The 18,746-nt window shown below is 43.3% G+C and overlaps 1 protein-coding gene and 1 long non-coding RNA gene across 2 annotated transcripts in view; both read right to left on the minus strand.

Moving 5' to 3' along the window:
- Positions 1-16,638, minus strand: part of LOC124278239 — a 38,724-nt gene extending 22,086 nt beyond the window's left edge. Inside the window, exons 1-5 of the mRNA XM_046713962.1 lie at positions 16,532-16,638; positions 15,771-15,916; positions 14,790-14,954; positions 14,207-14,253; positions 10,915-10,978 (exon numbers count right to left, since the gene is read on the minus strand). Coding sequence (XP_046569918.1) covers positions 10,915-10,978; positions 14,207-14,253; positions 14,790-14,954; positions 15,771-15,916; positions 16,532-16,584 — 475 coding nt within the window. The 5' untranslated portion in view covers positions 16,585-16,638. The remainder of the gene's footprint in view (positions 1-10,914; positions 10,979-14,206; positions 14,254-14,789; positions 14,955-15,770; positions 15,917-16,531) is intronic.
- On the minus strand, positions 751-1,747 carry LOC124278241. Its single transcript, XR_006899035.1, has 3 exons — positions 1,723-1,747; positions 1,403-1,523; positions 751-975 (listed from the first exon to the last, which is right to left on the minus strand). It is a non-coding gene; the product is annotated as an uncharacterized LOC124278241 (long non-coding RNA).
- Positions 16,639-18,746: the final 2,108 nt, after the last annotated feature.

Below are 18,746 nucleotides of genomic sequence, written 5' to 3' on the forward strand. Positions count from 1 at the left end.
CTAGATTTGACATATTTTTACATATCATGTGATGTAGCATAGTATTCAATGTTTGTTTTTATTTACATTTCCTCATTCAATATATTTTCCATGCATATAATTTAAACATTTTGATGGTAAATGCTCAACATCCATCAAAATATTTGCCTTTAATGTAGTAGATAGTTAGTTTTGATTTATACATGAACATTCTTTAGTGTCCTTGGGATTGTGTAAGCTTTCACATCCACTTAATTGCTGCAGTAATAGCAATTAGTCCATTTTTTGACATTCCACAATCAGTGTGATTTCCATGCATGTAACTGTTCAGTGAGTGAGTTTTCTTTTTATGCCACACTCAACAATATTCCGGCTATATGGTGGCAGTCTGTAAATAATCAAGTCTGGACCAGACAATCCAGCAATCAACATGTAATATGTAACTGTTCAAGTGAAGTTGACATATATGGGACTGTGTCTAGAAATATTTCTCAAAATGAACATCAAACACATCTTCAGTCAATAAGAAAACAATTTATTCATGTAATGTATTTAATCATGAATTAACATAAGTTTCACATAAAATTATTTTGTTGAAAATGTATGGATTTCTTTCTTTTTTTATACACTTCACAGTCGATACATATAATGAGGCGTTTTGAGCCTTGCATGATGAAGAAGAAGTTCTCTAGATAATCTGCTTGTATCATGTCATACTTGCTTAATAACTACATGAGCATCTGCACCAAATTGAATAATTCAAATGCCCGTATTTTTTTCTACTCTATCCAGAATTAGTAAGATCTCTCTTTAAACAAATCAATCAATACAGTTCTTTCGTTTTCCCAGTCGAATGAGAGGGTCAATTCTGGACTCATCCACCTTGTGATGAGAGCGGACTCCTGACACGCCTCTAGCAGGTTCGTGCAGTCCAGACAGTCCTCGCGGGTTGTGCCGGGCTGTCCTCTTTCGAGCCTTAGTGTCGAATGGGTGATTCTGTGGGCAAAAAGAGAAAGATAATAAATACTCCAAAACATAAACTTTTAAACATATTTGTAACATTTTCTTTAAAAATGAAATGCCAATGAAAAGTCTGAATGAGTGTGCTACCAAATCTTGCACTTGACTCTTGTATGAAACCATTTGTACTTAAATCAACATGAGATGTGACTATGATATCTCTCAGAAAATTAGATTGTAAATAATAATGTCTCAAGGTTTATTAAAGTCACAACTACACCTCTTAGTCAATACTCGTTATGAATAACAATTCTCTTGACAGAAGCTGTTGGAGATATGCTTTGTACAAGGTTTCTTGACAACAATACAAATTATTTTTGCATAGAGTATGCAAAATTAGGACACAGCTAAGTGGGGAATAAAAAAATACTTCCATACAGAATTTTTGACATTGTCTTTTTACCTGGAGTACAATTGAGTGTAAGTAAGATGGAGGATCCACAGGAGGCAGCAAAGGTTGTTCACTCTCTGTCAATGTTGACTGTGGATACACCGGAGCTGATGACAGTCTCAGTGGGAAGCCTCTGGAGAAAATATAATACCTGATAAAGTTAGCCCAGTTGTGCATTATCAAGTGACCAGTTTGAAAGATTTTTAAAAATTTGTTTGAGTTCCTACAAGGTAGGACAATTACTGACAATAACTCCTTTTCAATAAGATTATAAGTAATATTTTGTGTTTTCTCAACTTAAAACACAGCACTGTCAATAATGATATGCACACCTATTAGGGTCAAGCCTGACCAAACTTTCTCCACACAGTTTCGCCATATTTGACTCCAGACCGACACATGTGGGGACACCATTCTGAGAGCCTGGCAGTGCAGCCAACGAGGAATAGAGGGCCTCACAATTCTGGCTGCTGACTGCTCTACTGTTGTAAGATCTGCGCTTTGTGAGTCCATATAGGAGGACATCAGCTTCAATACTTGCAACAGTAGCCTCCCAGAGCTGCTTGGGATATCCTCTGATATACATTCCTGGTGGTGGAAATGTATTGAGATCCACCAAGGACAACAGGTAGTTCCTGTATCTGAAAACAAATAGGAAAGCTATGTTTATAACTCTTTTCACACTTGAAAAATCATTCACATTACATATTACTGAAAAGAAAATCATTGATGGGTTTTTACACTTTATACTAACATTTTACTTGAGTGACAAGGTCATTGTTGCGAAATTACATTTTACTGTTCCAGTAGCAAGGTAATATGGATGGAGGGAAAATCTGTCCTCCTCAACATTTGTAGGGAACATAATGACAAAAATGCATATGTATACTCCAAGGAAATTCATGCATACCTCCATTTCTGTTGACACCTCAAAACTGCATCAATGCCTGGTTCATCACATGAATGGAACCACTCTCTTACCTGAAGAAAAAATAATTAACTAAATTAACTATCTGAGTGAAAATGTAAGTCATCATAAACTTTGTTCCACATCATACATCACTCAAATGCACTGTGAGTCTAATGGCAATGCTGTGTTCAGAGATGTTCATTTTCATTGAAAAGTAATTAAGAATAATTTTTTATGATAAGCGTGCACATAAGTACGATGATGGTAAATGCCAAATAACCAAATAACTCAATAGAAATACTTTAAAAGGGAATGAAACCACTCACCTTTTGTCCAAGCTGGAAAATGTCAACATGCGGTCGAGACTTCCTTTTCCATGTGCGCATGCGCAAAATCGAAGTTACGGGCTCCTCGTTTTATGATGCAGTTTTCGCGATTTAAAGTTGCCGTTTTACTGTTTCAGTAGCGAGGTAATGTGTCTATGTTGCTATTTCCACGATTAATGTGGGCTTTTCTGCGCTCTTTTCTGCACAGTGGGACAGTTTCTTTGGTAGGCCTGATTATTATGGCGAAATTATAACAATCAAACACTAATTTGATAAACATTTAAAATGTCATATGTCAATATCACCTTTGTTTGCTTTTGTGAGAGTATGTATACATATTCTGTTGGGGACGCTATAGCTTGTAGTTATACTCATAGGCAAAGCTATTGTGACATACACGTTTTTCATTGGTAATCTTGTGAATGTAATTTTGGATTTGAACTAGTGAAAGGGGGTGTTAAAATGGTCGAAGAACGCAACCAAATAGTTGTTCGAACAGCGCGAAAGTTGCAAGAAGCATGACATACTAGTATTCGAGAAAAATGGCCAGCAATGTTCACATTAAAACGCCAGACACGTGCAGAAGTCAGAAGAACACCTTTATTTTCATCGTTCTGGAACAAGTTCGACATACCACGCCTCGAGGAAACTGACAGCTGAGGGCTGTAGTATGCTTAGGTGTGGTACCCTCGCAGTGACGGTGGTCGTCGATTCAACGTCCATAGAAATACAATTTGGCAAGTATGGCGACGTTTTCAGCCAAACAATCCAGTTATAGACCGACGCACCAGTATCAAGGAATAGCCGGTGGATTCAAACCACACACCTCTGACACTAGTATTTAGCTCCATGCAGTTATGTGGCTGTTCCTCAGTTTCTCATGATGGTGATGATGATGATGATGATGAAACTGACTCCTAGTGCCTCATGATCAAATCATCATTATATATGTAATTCCAAATCCTATGTTCCATTAAGCAATAAATATCCTCAATATTTTAGTTTAAACAATGAAAAAGTTGAAATAAACAGGCAACTGTTGTAAGTTTGGTTTGGTTGACTACATCGTCAATTAATCAGATCCCAAACAGCCGCAAATACCATTATATATTGTCAAGGAACAGTGCCGAAATTATCTCTACTTAAGTCAGTAAATGCAAATAATTTGCAGCCGTACGTTGCAACGGAGGTGCAACAGAGGACAATTCGGCGATGTCTAAGCGTCTACTGTATCCGTGCAAGACGCCCCACCCGACCACCAATTCCAATATCGACGTCCAGAGGAGCAGACACGTCAAGGAGCTGGCGGCTGACACGTGTCAACAGCCTGCCCGGGTGAACGTTACATCAGGCCATGTGTTCTTGAAAGAGATAGTTGAGGTGCCAGCGTTATGATCTGGGGTACAATATCAGCTGCATTAGGGTCACTGTGAGGCTCATTTGCATATGCCAGATGCGTTGTTCTTGTGGGCTTTGAAGGAGTTCATTGAGATGAACAGCCAGGTGTACGAGAAGCACGTGCACAAGTGCCGACAAAGGATTGAGTCATTTTACCTGTGCTGTGCCGTCTCCATCCTTTCGCGCACACCTGCATGTGAAAATATACATATGTAATTTTTTAATGGCTGTAACTTAATTACAATTGATTTTCATTTTGTGTTTTCATGGCCTACCAATTGATACTAACACTTGAATCTTGACAAGATATATTTATATTTCATTTAAGAAATTCAAAAGTATCAAAGTTGCACTTTAAGTTACTTTGAATGTATTACAGCACTTTGTACATATACAGTGTTTTGTAGCTGTTTTGTAAAAATATTATGAAAACAGTTGAATTTATTTGCTTGGTAGAATATCTGAAAATACCATACTAAAGTTCCTACATAAGACCTCCGTGTACAGTACAGGACCTCCATCAAGTGTGACATCTGTGTCAACAGTTGGTAGTTGACACGCTCGTATGTGAACACATTTGGCAACACATCCTTATGATACGAATTATAAGCCATGACATGCCCCTTTCTTTATGCCTGTTTCATAGTGGAAAGGTTGTTTTATTTGAAGAGATTAATTTTTATTTATTTGATGGTTGGTTTTAGGGTAAAACAGCCAGGAAGGCTTGTGGATAAGTTGGAAGGTGAAACATGGTCTCTTGTGAAAGTTCAAATTTCTGTCGTCTGTGTTTTGTTGAAAGGAAATCCACATTATAGTCTAGTATTTAGCTCCATGCAGTTATGTGGCTGTTCCACAGTTTCTCATGATGATGATGATGATGATGATGAAACTGACTCTAGTGCCTCATAATCAGATCATCATTATATATGTACTTCTAAATCTTATGTTCCAGTAAGCAATAAATATCCTCAATTTTTGAGCTTAAACAATGAAAAGTTGAAATAACAGGCAACTGTTGTAAGTTTGGTTTATTGACTACATCGTCAGTTAATCAGATCCAAACTGCCACAAATACCATTATATATTGTCAAAGAACAAAGTGCCGGAATTATCTCTACTTAAATCAATAAATGTAAAAATTTCATGAAGATGTTACATATTAATATTCCAATTCTTTTACAGTACTAATGTCCAATATTACTCAATAATTATTACAAATTTTGAATAAAGAAAGAATATAGAAAATTATTTTTATTGAACATGGGAAAATGAAGTGCAAAGTGCAGCAACCTGTAGTGGAATAAATCTAGAGTGTCATTAGCAACCAGTGATCTTATTTCTCGTTAACAGTTATTGTGAAATATCTGCCATTAATTTATCATCCCTTGTGGTGTAATTTATTTGTTCCAAAATAAAGAGAAAAGCTTGAATCAAATGTATGTGTGTGTCTTTTGTGGATACAGCTTGAGGCCTGGTTGGTCAGACATCTAAGCCACTGTTGTTTGCTCTGTCAAGTTGTGTCCATTTTGTGTGCCAGAATCATGTGACCAGGTAACTTTGGCCAGACATTTAATCCACTGCAAATTGCTGTGCAGAGTTGTGTCCCTTTGTGTGGTAGGATCATGTGACCACATTATGCTAATGTGGACCTACTGTGAGTGAAGAACACTGAAAGAATATGCATGCCACATTATTCAGCCTGGTGTCATTATGCTCCAGTCATTATGTGGCTATGGTTGGACAAGAGTCTGTCCACAGTGTCTGAGTGAGGTATTCATGTTAAACTGTGACATGGCATCTCCCAGTGAGCTGGCACAGTCCACAGACCATATTTCTATAAGAGGAGACAATACACACAATAGCATATGCACGTGCACGCACGCACGCACACACACCCCACCCCACCCCCACACTCACACACACGCACACATTCTGCAAGCATGCACATGTTCTGTACACACATGCACACATTTTACTCTGGTTGTAAATTTGTATGGACATGGTAGTGGGGTCCCAACAGGTCCAGACAAAATCATTCCCCTGTGGAATTTGTCAAGCGAAGCTGGACCTTACAATAACTCATCGCACTAACCCCTTCAATTGACCCTCAAACCAACCCCTTCACCAACCAACCCTCACACCAACCCCTACAATTGACCCTCACACCAACCCCTTCACCAACCACCCTCACACTCAACCGCTTCCATTAACCACCCTCAAACTAACCCTTCCATTAACCACCCTCACAACCCCTTCACCTTGACCCTCACACTCAACCCCTTGCATTAACCCCTGCACAACCTCGTCCATTAACTCCCTCACACCTAAACCCTTCCATTAACTCCTCACACTAACCCCTTCCATTAACCACCCCTCACACCAACACCTTCCATTAACTCCTCACACCCTCAACCCTCACACTAACCTCCTTCTATTAACCCTTACACTAACCTCTTTCATTAACCCCTGCACAACCTCTTCCATTAACCTCCCTCACACTAACCCTCTTGCATTAACCCCTGCACAACCTCTTTCCATTAACTCCTCACACTAACCTTCCATTAACTCCTCACACTCAACCCCATCCATTAACCACCCCTAACACCAACCCCTTCTGATTGACCCTCACACCTAACCTCTTGCATTAACCCCTCACACCAACCCCCGTCCATTAACCACCCCCTCACACCAACCTCATGCATTAACCCCTGCACAACCTCTTCATTAACCCCTGTACAACTCTTCCATTAACCCCTCACTCAACCCCTTCCATTAACTCCTCACACCAACCCCCCATCCATTAACCACCCCTTTACACCAACCCCTTCTGATTGACCCCTCACACCAACCTCTTGCATTAACCCCTCACACTAACCCCTTCCATTAACCACCCTCACACTCAACCAACTTGCATTAACCCCTGCACAACTCCCTTCCATTAACTCCTCACACCAACCCTTCGCACCCTCACACCAACCTCTTGCATTAACCCCTGCACAACCTCGTCCATTAACTCCTCACACTAACACCATCCATTAACTCCCTCACACCAACCCCCTTCCCATTAACCACCCCTCACACACCAACACCTTCCATTAACTCCTCACACCAACCCCTTCCATTAACTCCTCACACTCAACCCCTCCATTAACCACCCTCACACACCAACACCTTCCATTAACTCCTCACACCAACCCCTTCCATTAACCCCTCACACTAACCCCTTCCATTAACCACCCCTCACACCAACCCCTTCTATTAACCCTTACACTAACCTCTTTCACCAACCCCATGCACAACCACCCTTCACACCAACCTCTTCCATTAACCACCCCCTCACACTCAACCTCTTGCATTAACCCCTGCACAACCTCTTCCATTAACCCTCACACCAACCCCTTCCCATTAACTCCCTCACACTCAACCCCATCCATTAACCACCCCTCACACCAACCCCTTCTCGATTGACCCCTCACACTAACCTCTTGCATTAATCCCCTCACACCAACCCCCGTCCATTAACCACCCCTCACACCTAACCTCTTGCATTAACCCCCTGCACAACCTCTTTCATTAACCCCCTGCACAACTCCTTCCATTAACCTCCCTCACACCAACCCCCACACTCAACCTCCTGCATCATCCCTGCACAACCACGTCCATTAACCCCTCACACTAACACCTTCCATTAAACCCTCACACCAACCCTTCCATTAACTCCCTCACACTAACCCTTCCATTAACCCCACTCACACTCAACCCCCTTCCATTAACCCCTCACACTAACCCCTTCCATTAACACACCCCTCACACCAACCCCTTCCCATTAACTCCCTCACTCTAACCCTTCCATTAAGCCCCCTCACACTCAACCTCCCCTTCCATTATTACCTTAACCACCCCTCACACCAACCCCTTCTGATTAACCCTTCACACTAACCTCTTTTATTAACCCCTGCACAACCCCTACCATTAACCACCCCTCACACCAACCTCTTGCATTAACCCCTGCACAACCTCGTCCATTAACCCCTCACACCCAACCCCTTACATTAACCCTCACACCAACCCCTTCCATTAACTCCCTCACACTAACCCCTTCCATTAACCCTCACACTCAACCCTTCCATTAACTCTCTCACCACTCAACCCCTTCCATTAAGCACTCACACCAACCCCTTCTACCAACCCCACTACACCAACACCTTTCATTAACCCCCTGCACAACCCCCTTCCCATTAACCACCCTCACACTAACCCTCTTGCATTAACCCCTCAACCTCTTCCCACCAACCACAACCCTTCCATAACCACCCTCACACCAACACCTTCACCTGACCCTCACACCAACCCTTGCCTTTAACCCTCATTAACCCCTTCACCTTCAACCACCCCCTCACACCAACCCCCTTCACTTGACCCCTCACACCAACCCTCTTGTGCTAACCCCCTCACTAACCTCCATTCCATTCCATTCCTTCCATTCCCTTTCCATTCCATTTCCATTCCATCCATTCCACCTTTCCATTCCCTTCCATTTCCTTCCTTCCCTTCCTTCCTTCCATTCCATTCCTTCCATTCTTCCTTCCATTCCTTCCATTCATTTCCTTCCTTCCATTCCTTCTTCCATTCCTTCCATCCATTCTTCCTTCCATTCCTTTCCATTCTGTCATTCCTTCCTTTCTTTTTCCATTCCCTTCCATTCCTTCCATTCCATTCCTTCCTTCCATTCCCTTCCTTCCTCCTCTTCCTTCCTTCTTCCTTCTTTCCATTCCTCCTTCATTTCCATTCCTTCTTTCCATCTCCTTCCTTCCTTTCCATTCCATCCATTTCTCCTCTTCTTCCTTCCATCCTTTCCATTTCTTTCCATTCCTTTCCATTTCCTTCCTCTTTCCATTCCATTCCTTCCATTCTTCCTTCTTTCCATTCCTTCCATTCTTCCATTCCTTCCATTCTTCCATCCTTCCTTTCCTCCTTCTATCCTTCCTCCTTCCATTCCTTCCATTCCTATTCCTTTCCTTCCATTCTCTTCCTTCCAACCTCTTCCGTTTCCATTCCTTCCTTCTTCTTCCTTCCATCCCCGTCCATAACCACACCCCTCACACCAACCTTCTTCATGCATTAACCCCCTGCACAACCTTCTCATTAACCCTGCACACTTCTTCCATTAACTCCCTCACACTCAACCCTTCCCATTAACTCCCCTCACACTCAACCCCATCCACAACCACCCTCACACCCAACCCCCTTTCTGATTGACCCCTCACACTAACCTCCCTGCATTAACCCTCATACTAACCCCTTCACCAACCAACCCTCACACTAACCTCTTGCATTAACCCCACACAACACCTTCCATTAACTCCTCTCACTAACTCCACACTTAACCTTCTTGTATTAACTTCGCAATAACCCTGTCCATTAACACACTAACCCTTCCATTAACACCCCTCACACTAACCCTTCCCCATAACCCTTACACTAACACCTTCCATTAACTCTTAACTAACCCCTCACACTAACTCCCTTCCATTAACCACCCCACTAACCCCCCTTCACACTTACACCAACCTCTCATTAACCTACTAAATTCTTCAATAACCTCTTCCATTAACTCCTCACACTAACCCCTTCCATTAACTCCTCACACACTAACCCCATCCAATTAACCACCCCTCACACCAACCCCTTCTGATTGACCCCTCAGACTACAACTTGCATTAACTCCTCCACACTAACCCCATCCATTAACCACCTCCTCACACTAATCTCTTTGCATTAACCCCTGCACTAACCTCTTTCATTAACCCCTGCAATAACCTCCTTCCATTAACTCCTCACACTAACCCCTCACACTAACCTCTTGCATTAACCCCTGCAATAACCTCGTCCATTAACTCCTCCTCACACTAACACCTTCCATTAACTCCTCACACTAACCCTTCCATTAACTCCTCACACTAACACCTTCCATTCAACCACCCTCAAACTAACTCCTTCCATTAACCACCCCTCACACTAACACCTTCCAATTGACCCCCTCACACTAACCCCTTCCATTAACCCCTCACACTAACCCCTTCATTAACCACCCCGCACACACTAACCCCTTCAATTGACCCCTCACACTAACCTCTTGTATTAACCCTCTCACACTAACCCCTTCCATTAAACACCCCCTCACACTAATCTCTTGCATTAACCCCTGCAATGACTCCTTCCATTAACTCCTCACACTAACCCCTCACACTTACCTCCTCTTACATTAACCCCTGCAATAACCTCGTCCATTAACTCCTCACACTAACCCCTTCCATTAACTCCTCACACTAACCCCTTCCATTAACCACCCCCTCACACTAACACCTTTCAATTAATTCCCTCACTAACCCTTCCATTAACCCCTCACACTAACCCCTTCCATTAACCTCCCTCACACTAACCCCTTCTATTAACCCTTACACTAACCTCTTTCATTAAGCCCCCTCCAATAACCCTCTTCCATTAACCACCCCTCACACTAACACCTTCAATTAATTCCTCACACTAACCCTTCCATTAACTCTCACACTAACACCTTCCATTAACCCCTCACACTACCCCTTCCATTAACTCCTCACACTAAACCCTTCCATTAACCCCTCACACTAACCCCTTCCATTAACCCCTCACACTAACCCTTCCATTAACCCCTCACACTAACCCTTCCATTAACCCCTCACACTAACCGCTTCATTACACTAACACATATCTCTCCTCCATTAGTCCACTTCTATATATATCAGTACCTTTAATATCCCTGTTTTGTTCATACTGGAGACAACACATCAAATCAGAAGTTCAAGAATTTATATAGGTTGTCCCTAGATACACAAGTTGCACTCCTTAACCCGATGCTGCTGCTGTTGTGGCTGCCTGTGCCCTGATTTCAAGGATGTACAGGATAGTGAAGACCTGAAACACAGAGGCAACAACACGTGAGTGTTATGGCTACCGCGGTCGGGAACACCTGAATGTTATGGCTACCGCGGTCGGGAACACCTGAATGTTATGGCTACCTCGGTTGGGAACACCTGAATCTTAAGGGAACACCTGAATGTTATGGCTACCGCGGTCGGGAACACCTGAATGTTATAGCTACCTCGGTCGGGAACACGTGTTATGGCTACCTTGGCGGGAACACTTGAGTGTTATGGCTACTTCGGGCAGGAACATGTGAGTGTTATGGCTACCTCGGTCGGGAACGTGTGAGTGTTATGGCTACCTTGGCGGGAACACGTGAGTGTTATGGTTACCTCGGGCAGGAACATGTGACTGTTATGGCTACTTCGGTGGGAACACGTCAGTGTTATGGCTACCACGGTCGGGAACACCTGAATGTTATGGCTACCTCGGGCGGGAACACGTCAGTGTTATTGCTACCTCGGGCATGTGAGTGTTATGGCTACCTCGGGCGAGAACACGTGAGTGATATGGTAACTTGGGATGAGAAAATAAAAGTGTCATGCTTACCTGGGGTGTCAAAATGTGAGTGCCATGCTTACCTGGGATGTGAACATGTGAGCGTCATGCTTACCTGGGGTGGGAACATGTGAGCGTCATGCTTACCTGGGGTGGGAACATGTGAGTGTCATGGTTACCTGGGATGTGAACATGTGAGTGTCATGGTTACCTGTGATGTGAACATGTGAGTGTCATGGTTACCTGGGATGTGAACATGTGAGTGTCATGGTTACCTGGGATGTGAACATGTGAGTGTCATGGTTACCTGGGATGTGAACATGTGAGTTTCATGGTTACCTGGGGTGTGAACATGTGAGTATCATGCTTACCTGGGGAGTGAACATGTGAGTGTCGGGATGTGAACATGTGAGTGTCATGGTTACCTGGGACGTGAACATGTGAGTGTCATGGTTACCTGGGATGTGAACATGTGAGTGTCATGGTTACCTGGGATGTGAACATGTGAGTGTCATGGTTACCTGGGGTGTGAACATGTGAGTGTCATGCTTACCTGGGATGTGAACATGTGAGTGTCATGCTTACCTGGGATGTGAACATGTGAGTATCATGTTTACCTGTGGTGTGAACATGTGAGTGTCATGCTTACCTGGGATGTGAACATGTGAGTATCATGGTTACCTGGGGTGTGAACATGTGAGTATCATGGTTACCTGGGGTGTGAACATGATGTGAGTGTCATGGTTACCTGGGATGTGAACATGTGAGTGTCATGGTTGCCTGGGGTGTGAACATGTGAGTGTCATGGTTACCTGAGGTGGGAACATGTGAGTGTCATGCTTACCTGAGATGTGAACATGTGAGTGTCATGGTTACCTGGGATGTGAACATGTGAGTATCATGTTTACGTGTGGTGTGAACATGTGAGTGTCATGCTTACCTGGGGTGGGAACATGTGAGTGTCATGGTTACCTGGGGTGTGAACATGTGAGTATCATGTTTACCTGTGGTGTGAACATGTGAATGTCATGGTTACCTGAAAGGGGTGTGAACATGTGAGTGTCATGGTTACCTGGGATGTGAACATGTGAGTGTCATGGTTACCTGGGATGTGAACATGTGAGTGTCATGGTTGCCTGGGGTGTGAACATGTGAGTGTCATGGTTACCTGAGTTGGGAACATGTGAGTGTCATGCTTACCTGAGATGTGAACATGTGAGAGTGTCATGCTTACCTGGGATGTGAACTTGTGAGTGTCGTGCTTACCTGGGATGTGAACATGTGAGTGTCATGGTTGCCTGGGGTGTGAACATGTGAGTGTCATGGTTACCTGAGGTGGGAACATGTGAGTGTCATGCTTACCTGAGATGTGAACATGTGAGTGTCATGCTTACCTGGGATGTGAACATGTGAGTATCATGTTTACGTGTGGTGTGAACATGTGAGTGTCATGGTTACCTGGGATGTGAACATGTGAGTATCATGTTTACCTGTGGTGTGAACATGTGAGTGTCATGGTTACCTGGGATGTGAACATGTGAGTGTCATGGTTGCCTGGGACGTGAACATGTGAGTGTCATGGTTACCTGGGACGTGAACATGTGAGTGTCATGGTTACCTGGGATATGGTTACCTGGGATGTGAACATGTGAGTGTCCTGCTTACCTGGGATGTGAACATGTGAGTGTCATGGTTACCTGGGATGTGAACATGTGAGTGTCATGGTTACCTGGGATGTGAACATGTGAGTATCATGTTTACCTGTGGTGTGAACATGTGAGTGTCATGGTTACCTGGGGTGTGAACATGTGAGTGTCATGGTTACCTGGGGTGTGAACATGTGAGTGTCATGGTTTACCTGAGGTGGGAACATGTGAGTGTCATGCTTACCTGGGATGTGAACGTGTGAGTGTCATGGTTGCCTGGGATGTGAACATGTGAGTGTCGTGCTTACCTGGGATGTGGACATGTGTGTTATGATTGCCAGGGATGTGAACATGTGAGTGTCATGGTTACCTGGGTTGTGAACATGTGAGTGGCATGCTTACCTGGGGTGTGAACATGTAAGTGTCATGGTTACCTGGGGTGTGAACATGTGAGCGTCATGCTTACCTGGGATGTGAACATGTGAGTGTCATGGTTACCTGGGGTGTGAACATGTGAGTGTCATGGTTACCTGAGGTGGGAACATGTGAGTGTCATGCTTACCTGGGATGTGAACGTGTGTGAGTGTCATGGTTACCTGGGATGTGAACATGTGAGTGTCGTGCTTACCTGGGATGTGGACATGTGTGTTATGATTGCCAGGGATGTGAACATGTGAGTGTCATGGTTACCTGAGGTTGTGAACATGTGAGTGTCATGCTTACCTGGGGTGTGAACATGTGAGTGTCATGGTTACCTGGGATGTGAACATGTGAGTGTCATGCTTACCTGGGATGTGAACATGTGAGTGTCATGCTTACCTGGGATGTGAACATGTGAGTGTCATGGTTACCTGGGATGTGAACATGTGAGTGTCTTTTTTACCTGGGGTGTGAACATGTGAGTGTCATGCTTACCTGAGGTGTGAACATGTGAGTGTCATGCTTACCTGAGGTGTGAACATGTGAGTGTCATGGTTACCTGGGATGTGAACATGTGAGTGTCATGGTTACTTGTATCTGGAGCATGTAAGAGGTTTCAGGTACATCATGCTGTAAATCTTCACAAAACACTCACCTCAGTGAAATATTTCGTGAATTCGCTCTTCTCAACCTTGCCATCATCTGAAACATTTTGTCATGTTTGAGATTCGATAACCTGATCACTCTTGAAATACACTGAAAACCTCCACGTACTAAGCTGTGTTAACCAGGATGCCGTTGTACAAAGCCGTCTTAGCGCTAAGGTGATCGTAACTCCCATACCTTAACATAGACTCAGGACTGGCGTAGCGCTAAGGTTGCTTTCTACAACCGCACCCTGAACGTCAAATTTTTGAGAATCTGAGGTTCTCTCAACTTGATAGCAAATTTCATGATATGATTCCTTCTTCTTTTAATTTGTGTCGCTGAAACCTCAGAACCCAGTTTATTATGCTGTACCTTACAAACCAGTGGTTGATATAGTGAGCAAGGTTCGACACAGTCAACGTAATCCCCGAACCTCTCTGAGTACTGTGGACCGATACATCGTTGATATTTTACACCTATGAAAACTCAAATCCATCAAGGAAGATTCTCAAGGCGTCATCTCAAAACATTCCTCGATAAAATTAAATTTAAACGAAGATATTACAGCTATCACTGCAACTTTTACGTACCATTTTGGTCAATCTTCTTGAAGTAAAGGTCAAGGTCAGAGTCCGTAATTCCACCGTTCCTGTCCATATCGAGTTCCAAGAAGAGGCCCTTAGCGATGACAGAAAGTGACTTCTGGTTTCCGGTGAACTTGTCCACGAACTCTTTCTCCGTCACTTTCTTATCGCCTGCAAAGATCAGACTTCATATTTAGAAAGTAGTGAGGGCTTGCCCAACCATTTTACCAACAATCATGTGTAAGTCCGGGCTTTTTTTGCAATGGTATCTACGCCCTTGGTCGAAGGGGATAATGTTTGATTGTTTGTTTGTTGTTTTACGCCGCAGCTCCATGTCGATGGTCCATCAAGAGCACATCAAAAGCACATCATGAGCATTCTGATACGATGACAGCAAGTCATCGAGAGGGTCCACTCAAGCAGCTGAGTGTCCTCTAACAACAAGCAATTGGGGTAATTTATCCTCAGGGTCGGAGCCATGATTTATGTTACCAGGGACACGAAGCAACCTTTACAAAGGTTGACCTTAACTCCCATTCTTAACACTGCACTAAGGTTACCTTAGTGACTTACGATCACTTTAGTGCTTTGTGAAAGGAGGCCATGGAAGCAATAGGCTTTCGTAACAGCGCCGGCAAACCCTGAACGAGGTTCAACAGATTCATGGCATATTTGAGGAACGCAGCTCTGCAGTGCACCTTAGGTGCATGAGTAACCGAGACTGTCATTGTCCAATATGTTTGCGAACCCATGCAAAGTTAATATACTGAGGGATCTAATAAGGGAACGCCACTTCATGACAGTGTTCCTTTATTTATTCTCAGATTTCCTTCCCCGGGGCTATTCAAAGCTGGTGATGAAACTGGAAAGTATTAACTTGAAACTTGAAGTTTCTTGTGTTCCTTTATTTGTTTCTCTCAGTATATGTCGGGTTTAGTGTAGAGACAAGGAATTGAAGGATAATCAGATCAAGTGGTGTAGTCTTACCGTTGGGATCGTAGTCGATGAAGAGTGAGACCATGTCTGCCTTGTCGAACTGCCCATCCTTATTTGTGTCGGCACTAAGGAAGAGTGCTTCGACTTGGGCTTTGACGCTGGCCTTGAACTTGGCAACAGCATCGCTAGTGGCATCGCTGGAAACAACGCAATTCTCTATGATATTCTTAACACGAAGCTGGGTTGAATGCTGCTTTATGGCGCAGTCAGCACATTTACAGTTGGATGGTGTGTGAGTATGGTTTTACGCCTATTTGAGCGATATTCCAGTGACCTCCAGAAATGGATTTCACATAATGTACCCATATGTGTCTTCAGTGTGATGATGAATTAAGTGTTCGAAATACGCATTATGTCTGAAAGCGCTCGTAAAATCTCCAAATCGGCACCATCCGATGATCCTAACTTCCATACCTGAACATAGACTTACGACAGTCTTAGTAAGTTATTTCGTAAAATCACCCAGATGACGTAATCATGAATAATGATGACGTCATATAGTATTTTCTCAGAACATGAAACAATACGACGTCACATTGCTTCATATGACACAGAATTGAGAACCGCTAAATTGCAAATGTCGGAAGGTTATACACAAATTTTATAAATAAGACGTGACCGTGATGTGATTTCATCCTCATCCAGAGGTGGAATATATTTTATATCAATTGAGGTGGAATTATTTATCTAATCTTGAGCGTTAATATCGTTAATGTGACTTCATGGATAGAGCTCAAAATGTCAACACTCACCCAGCTGCGAAAGCAGAGGCCACAACAGCAAATAGGACAATAAGCACTTTCATGACGAACCTGAAAAATGATATGTGATAAGCACTGTGGCAGGAGCCTGTAGGATTCGTCGTGCATACTGTTGGCGACGTTTTAGAGAATAAACTACATGAGATAATGGATTATTTGTACAAAGTAAACTAATTCTATAAGCCTTTTAATACTTCTGATTATGTAATACATCATTGATTCAAGAGAACTGACTTGGTTGACACAATGTCATCAGATCCAAATTATGCAGATCGTTGCTCATGCTGTTGATCACTTGGTTGTCTGGTCCAGCCTCGATTATTTACAGACCCCCCCGCCATATGGCTAGAATATTGCTGACTTTAACGTTTAACAACAAACAATAACAACAAAAATCAGCAACCTGGAAAAGCGTTATTAACAATTTTCCCTCTTCAAAAAAAAAAGAAATGCATAGATGATTTTGAGAATATTGGACTCTGCGGCAAAACAATACAAATATACTATTTCTTTCCAAAACGCCATCTTTGTGCGATTGTAAACAGCTTCAGCGCCAAAACGCGGCAATTGTAACTTTTCCCCATGTTTTAGAAGCGTTTGAAGAAATATTAGCCAAATATTCACCAAGAAAGCACACAAAGCACAATGCACGTGCAAGAAAACGGTAAAGCATCTGGTATCGATTACTATAAAAGACAAACACTGCTATAGGCCGCCTTGAAGCTGGGGAGTCGCAGTCAGCAGTTGCCGACATCAAAGCACCATATCTCGCCTTTGGGATCGTTTCCTGCAGACCAATTTCGCCCGAGATGTGGCCGTCCAAGTGTTACCACCCAAGCCCAGCTCCGCTACATCCGGGCTGCTCACTTGCATCATCGTCGTGCTATAGCGTAGTGCACAGCGCATGCCTGTCAGGAATCGTAGGGATTCGACCAAGAAGGCCGTTTGTCGCCCCTGTTTTGAAGACTTCCATCGGCGCAATCGCATACGGTGGTGTTGTAGAGTCCGAAACTGGAACCTTATAAACTAGATGGTAAGTCTGGTTCACTGATGAATCACGATTTCTTCTTCACGGGCGTGATGAAAGACAGCGTGTTTACCGTCGGAGAAATGAACCTTTGGCCCCTAATTGCTTTCGACAGGTCGACAGATTCGGTGGAGACAGTGTCATGGTGTGGGATGCGATACCCAGTACACAAATATCTGATTTAGTGGTGGTTCAGGGGAATTTGACAGCAAATCGGTACATCAACAAAGTCCTTGCCCGTCACATGCTTCCGAGTATGGACTGCCAGAGGGAGTTGTACCAGCATGACAACGCTACTTCACATACAGCACGGTCAGCTACCTTGCCAGTTCTAACGTCAATGTCTTGTCATGGCCTTCCCGACCTCCAGATCTAAACCCGATAGACGTGTACGTCAACGTCAAAACACGCCTCAGACGCTCCCACAACTGGCCATCGCATTGCAGCAAGAGTGGGGAAGAATTCCGCAAGAGCGACTTCGTCGCCTTATCCAGTCTGTGCCGAGACGGTGCCGAGCAATAATTGCTGCCAGTGGTAACCATGCAAAGTATTGACTTTGACGCCATGTTGTAGACTCGAGTCAACATAAACAGAACAATAAAAACTGCTGTTGTGTTGGCGAACTCTTTGTCTGTATACATTGTGAATTTTCACCTTTTATTCCCCTTATACTAACGCAATACATTCTTCTAATAAAGGCTTATGCGTTTCTTTTTTGAAGAGTATTATCTGATATATATTGCATGAAGTAGCCGTGACAATAAAGATATATATTTTCGTAATGCGTCTTCATGTTTTAAGACAATTCAAAATGTCTCTGAAAGACCCGAGTAAGTGTAGTAATACACGCGGGGTAGTTCCATTGCTATCATTAATTAATCGCCAATTTACTTTCACAAATGAATTGCTATAACGCTACATTATTATAACAACACGGTAAATCTTGTGGTACTTGTTTTAAACTCAGCGCCCTGGGGAGTATACTAACCATGCAGCCAATGGGGCGGGGGTAACAGTTTTCTGGTTATTATTGCCAATGTGGGAGATATCAGAAGGCGGCGTGTGTGATGTAAAGTGTTATGTTAATAATACATAATGTACAAAACGCTGGAAGGCCACAACTCAGTCCTATCTCACCAATCCATCAGTGAATATAAACCATATTTACATGGAAACAAT

The sequence above is a fragment of the Haliotis rubra genome, unplaced genomic scaffold (genome assembly GCF_003918875.1).
Source record: "Haliotis rubra isolate DU_JTF1 unplaced genomic scaffold, ASM391887v1 Scf2331, whole genome shotgun sequence".
Taxonomy (NCBI): Eukaryota; Metazoa; Mollusca; class Gastropoda; order Lepetellida; family Haliotidae; genus Haliotis; species Haliotis rubra.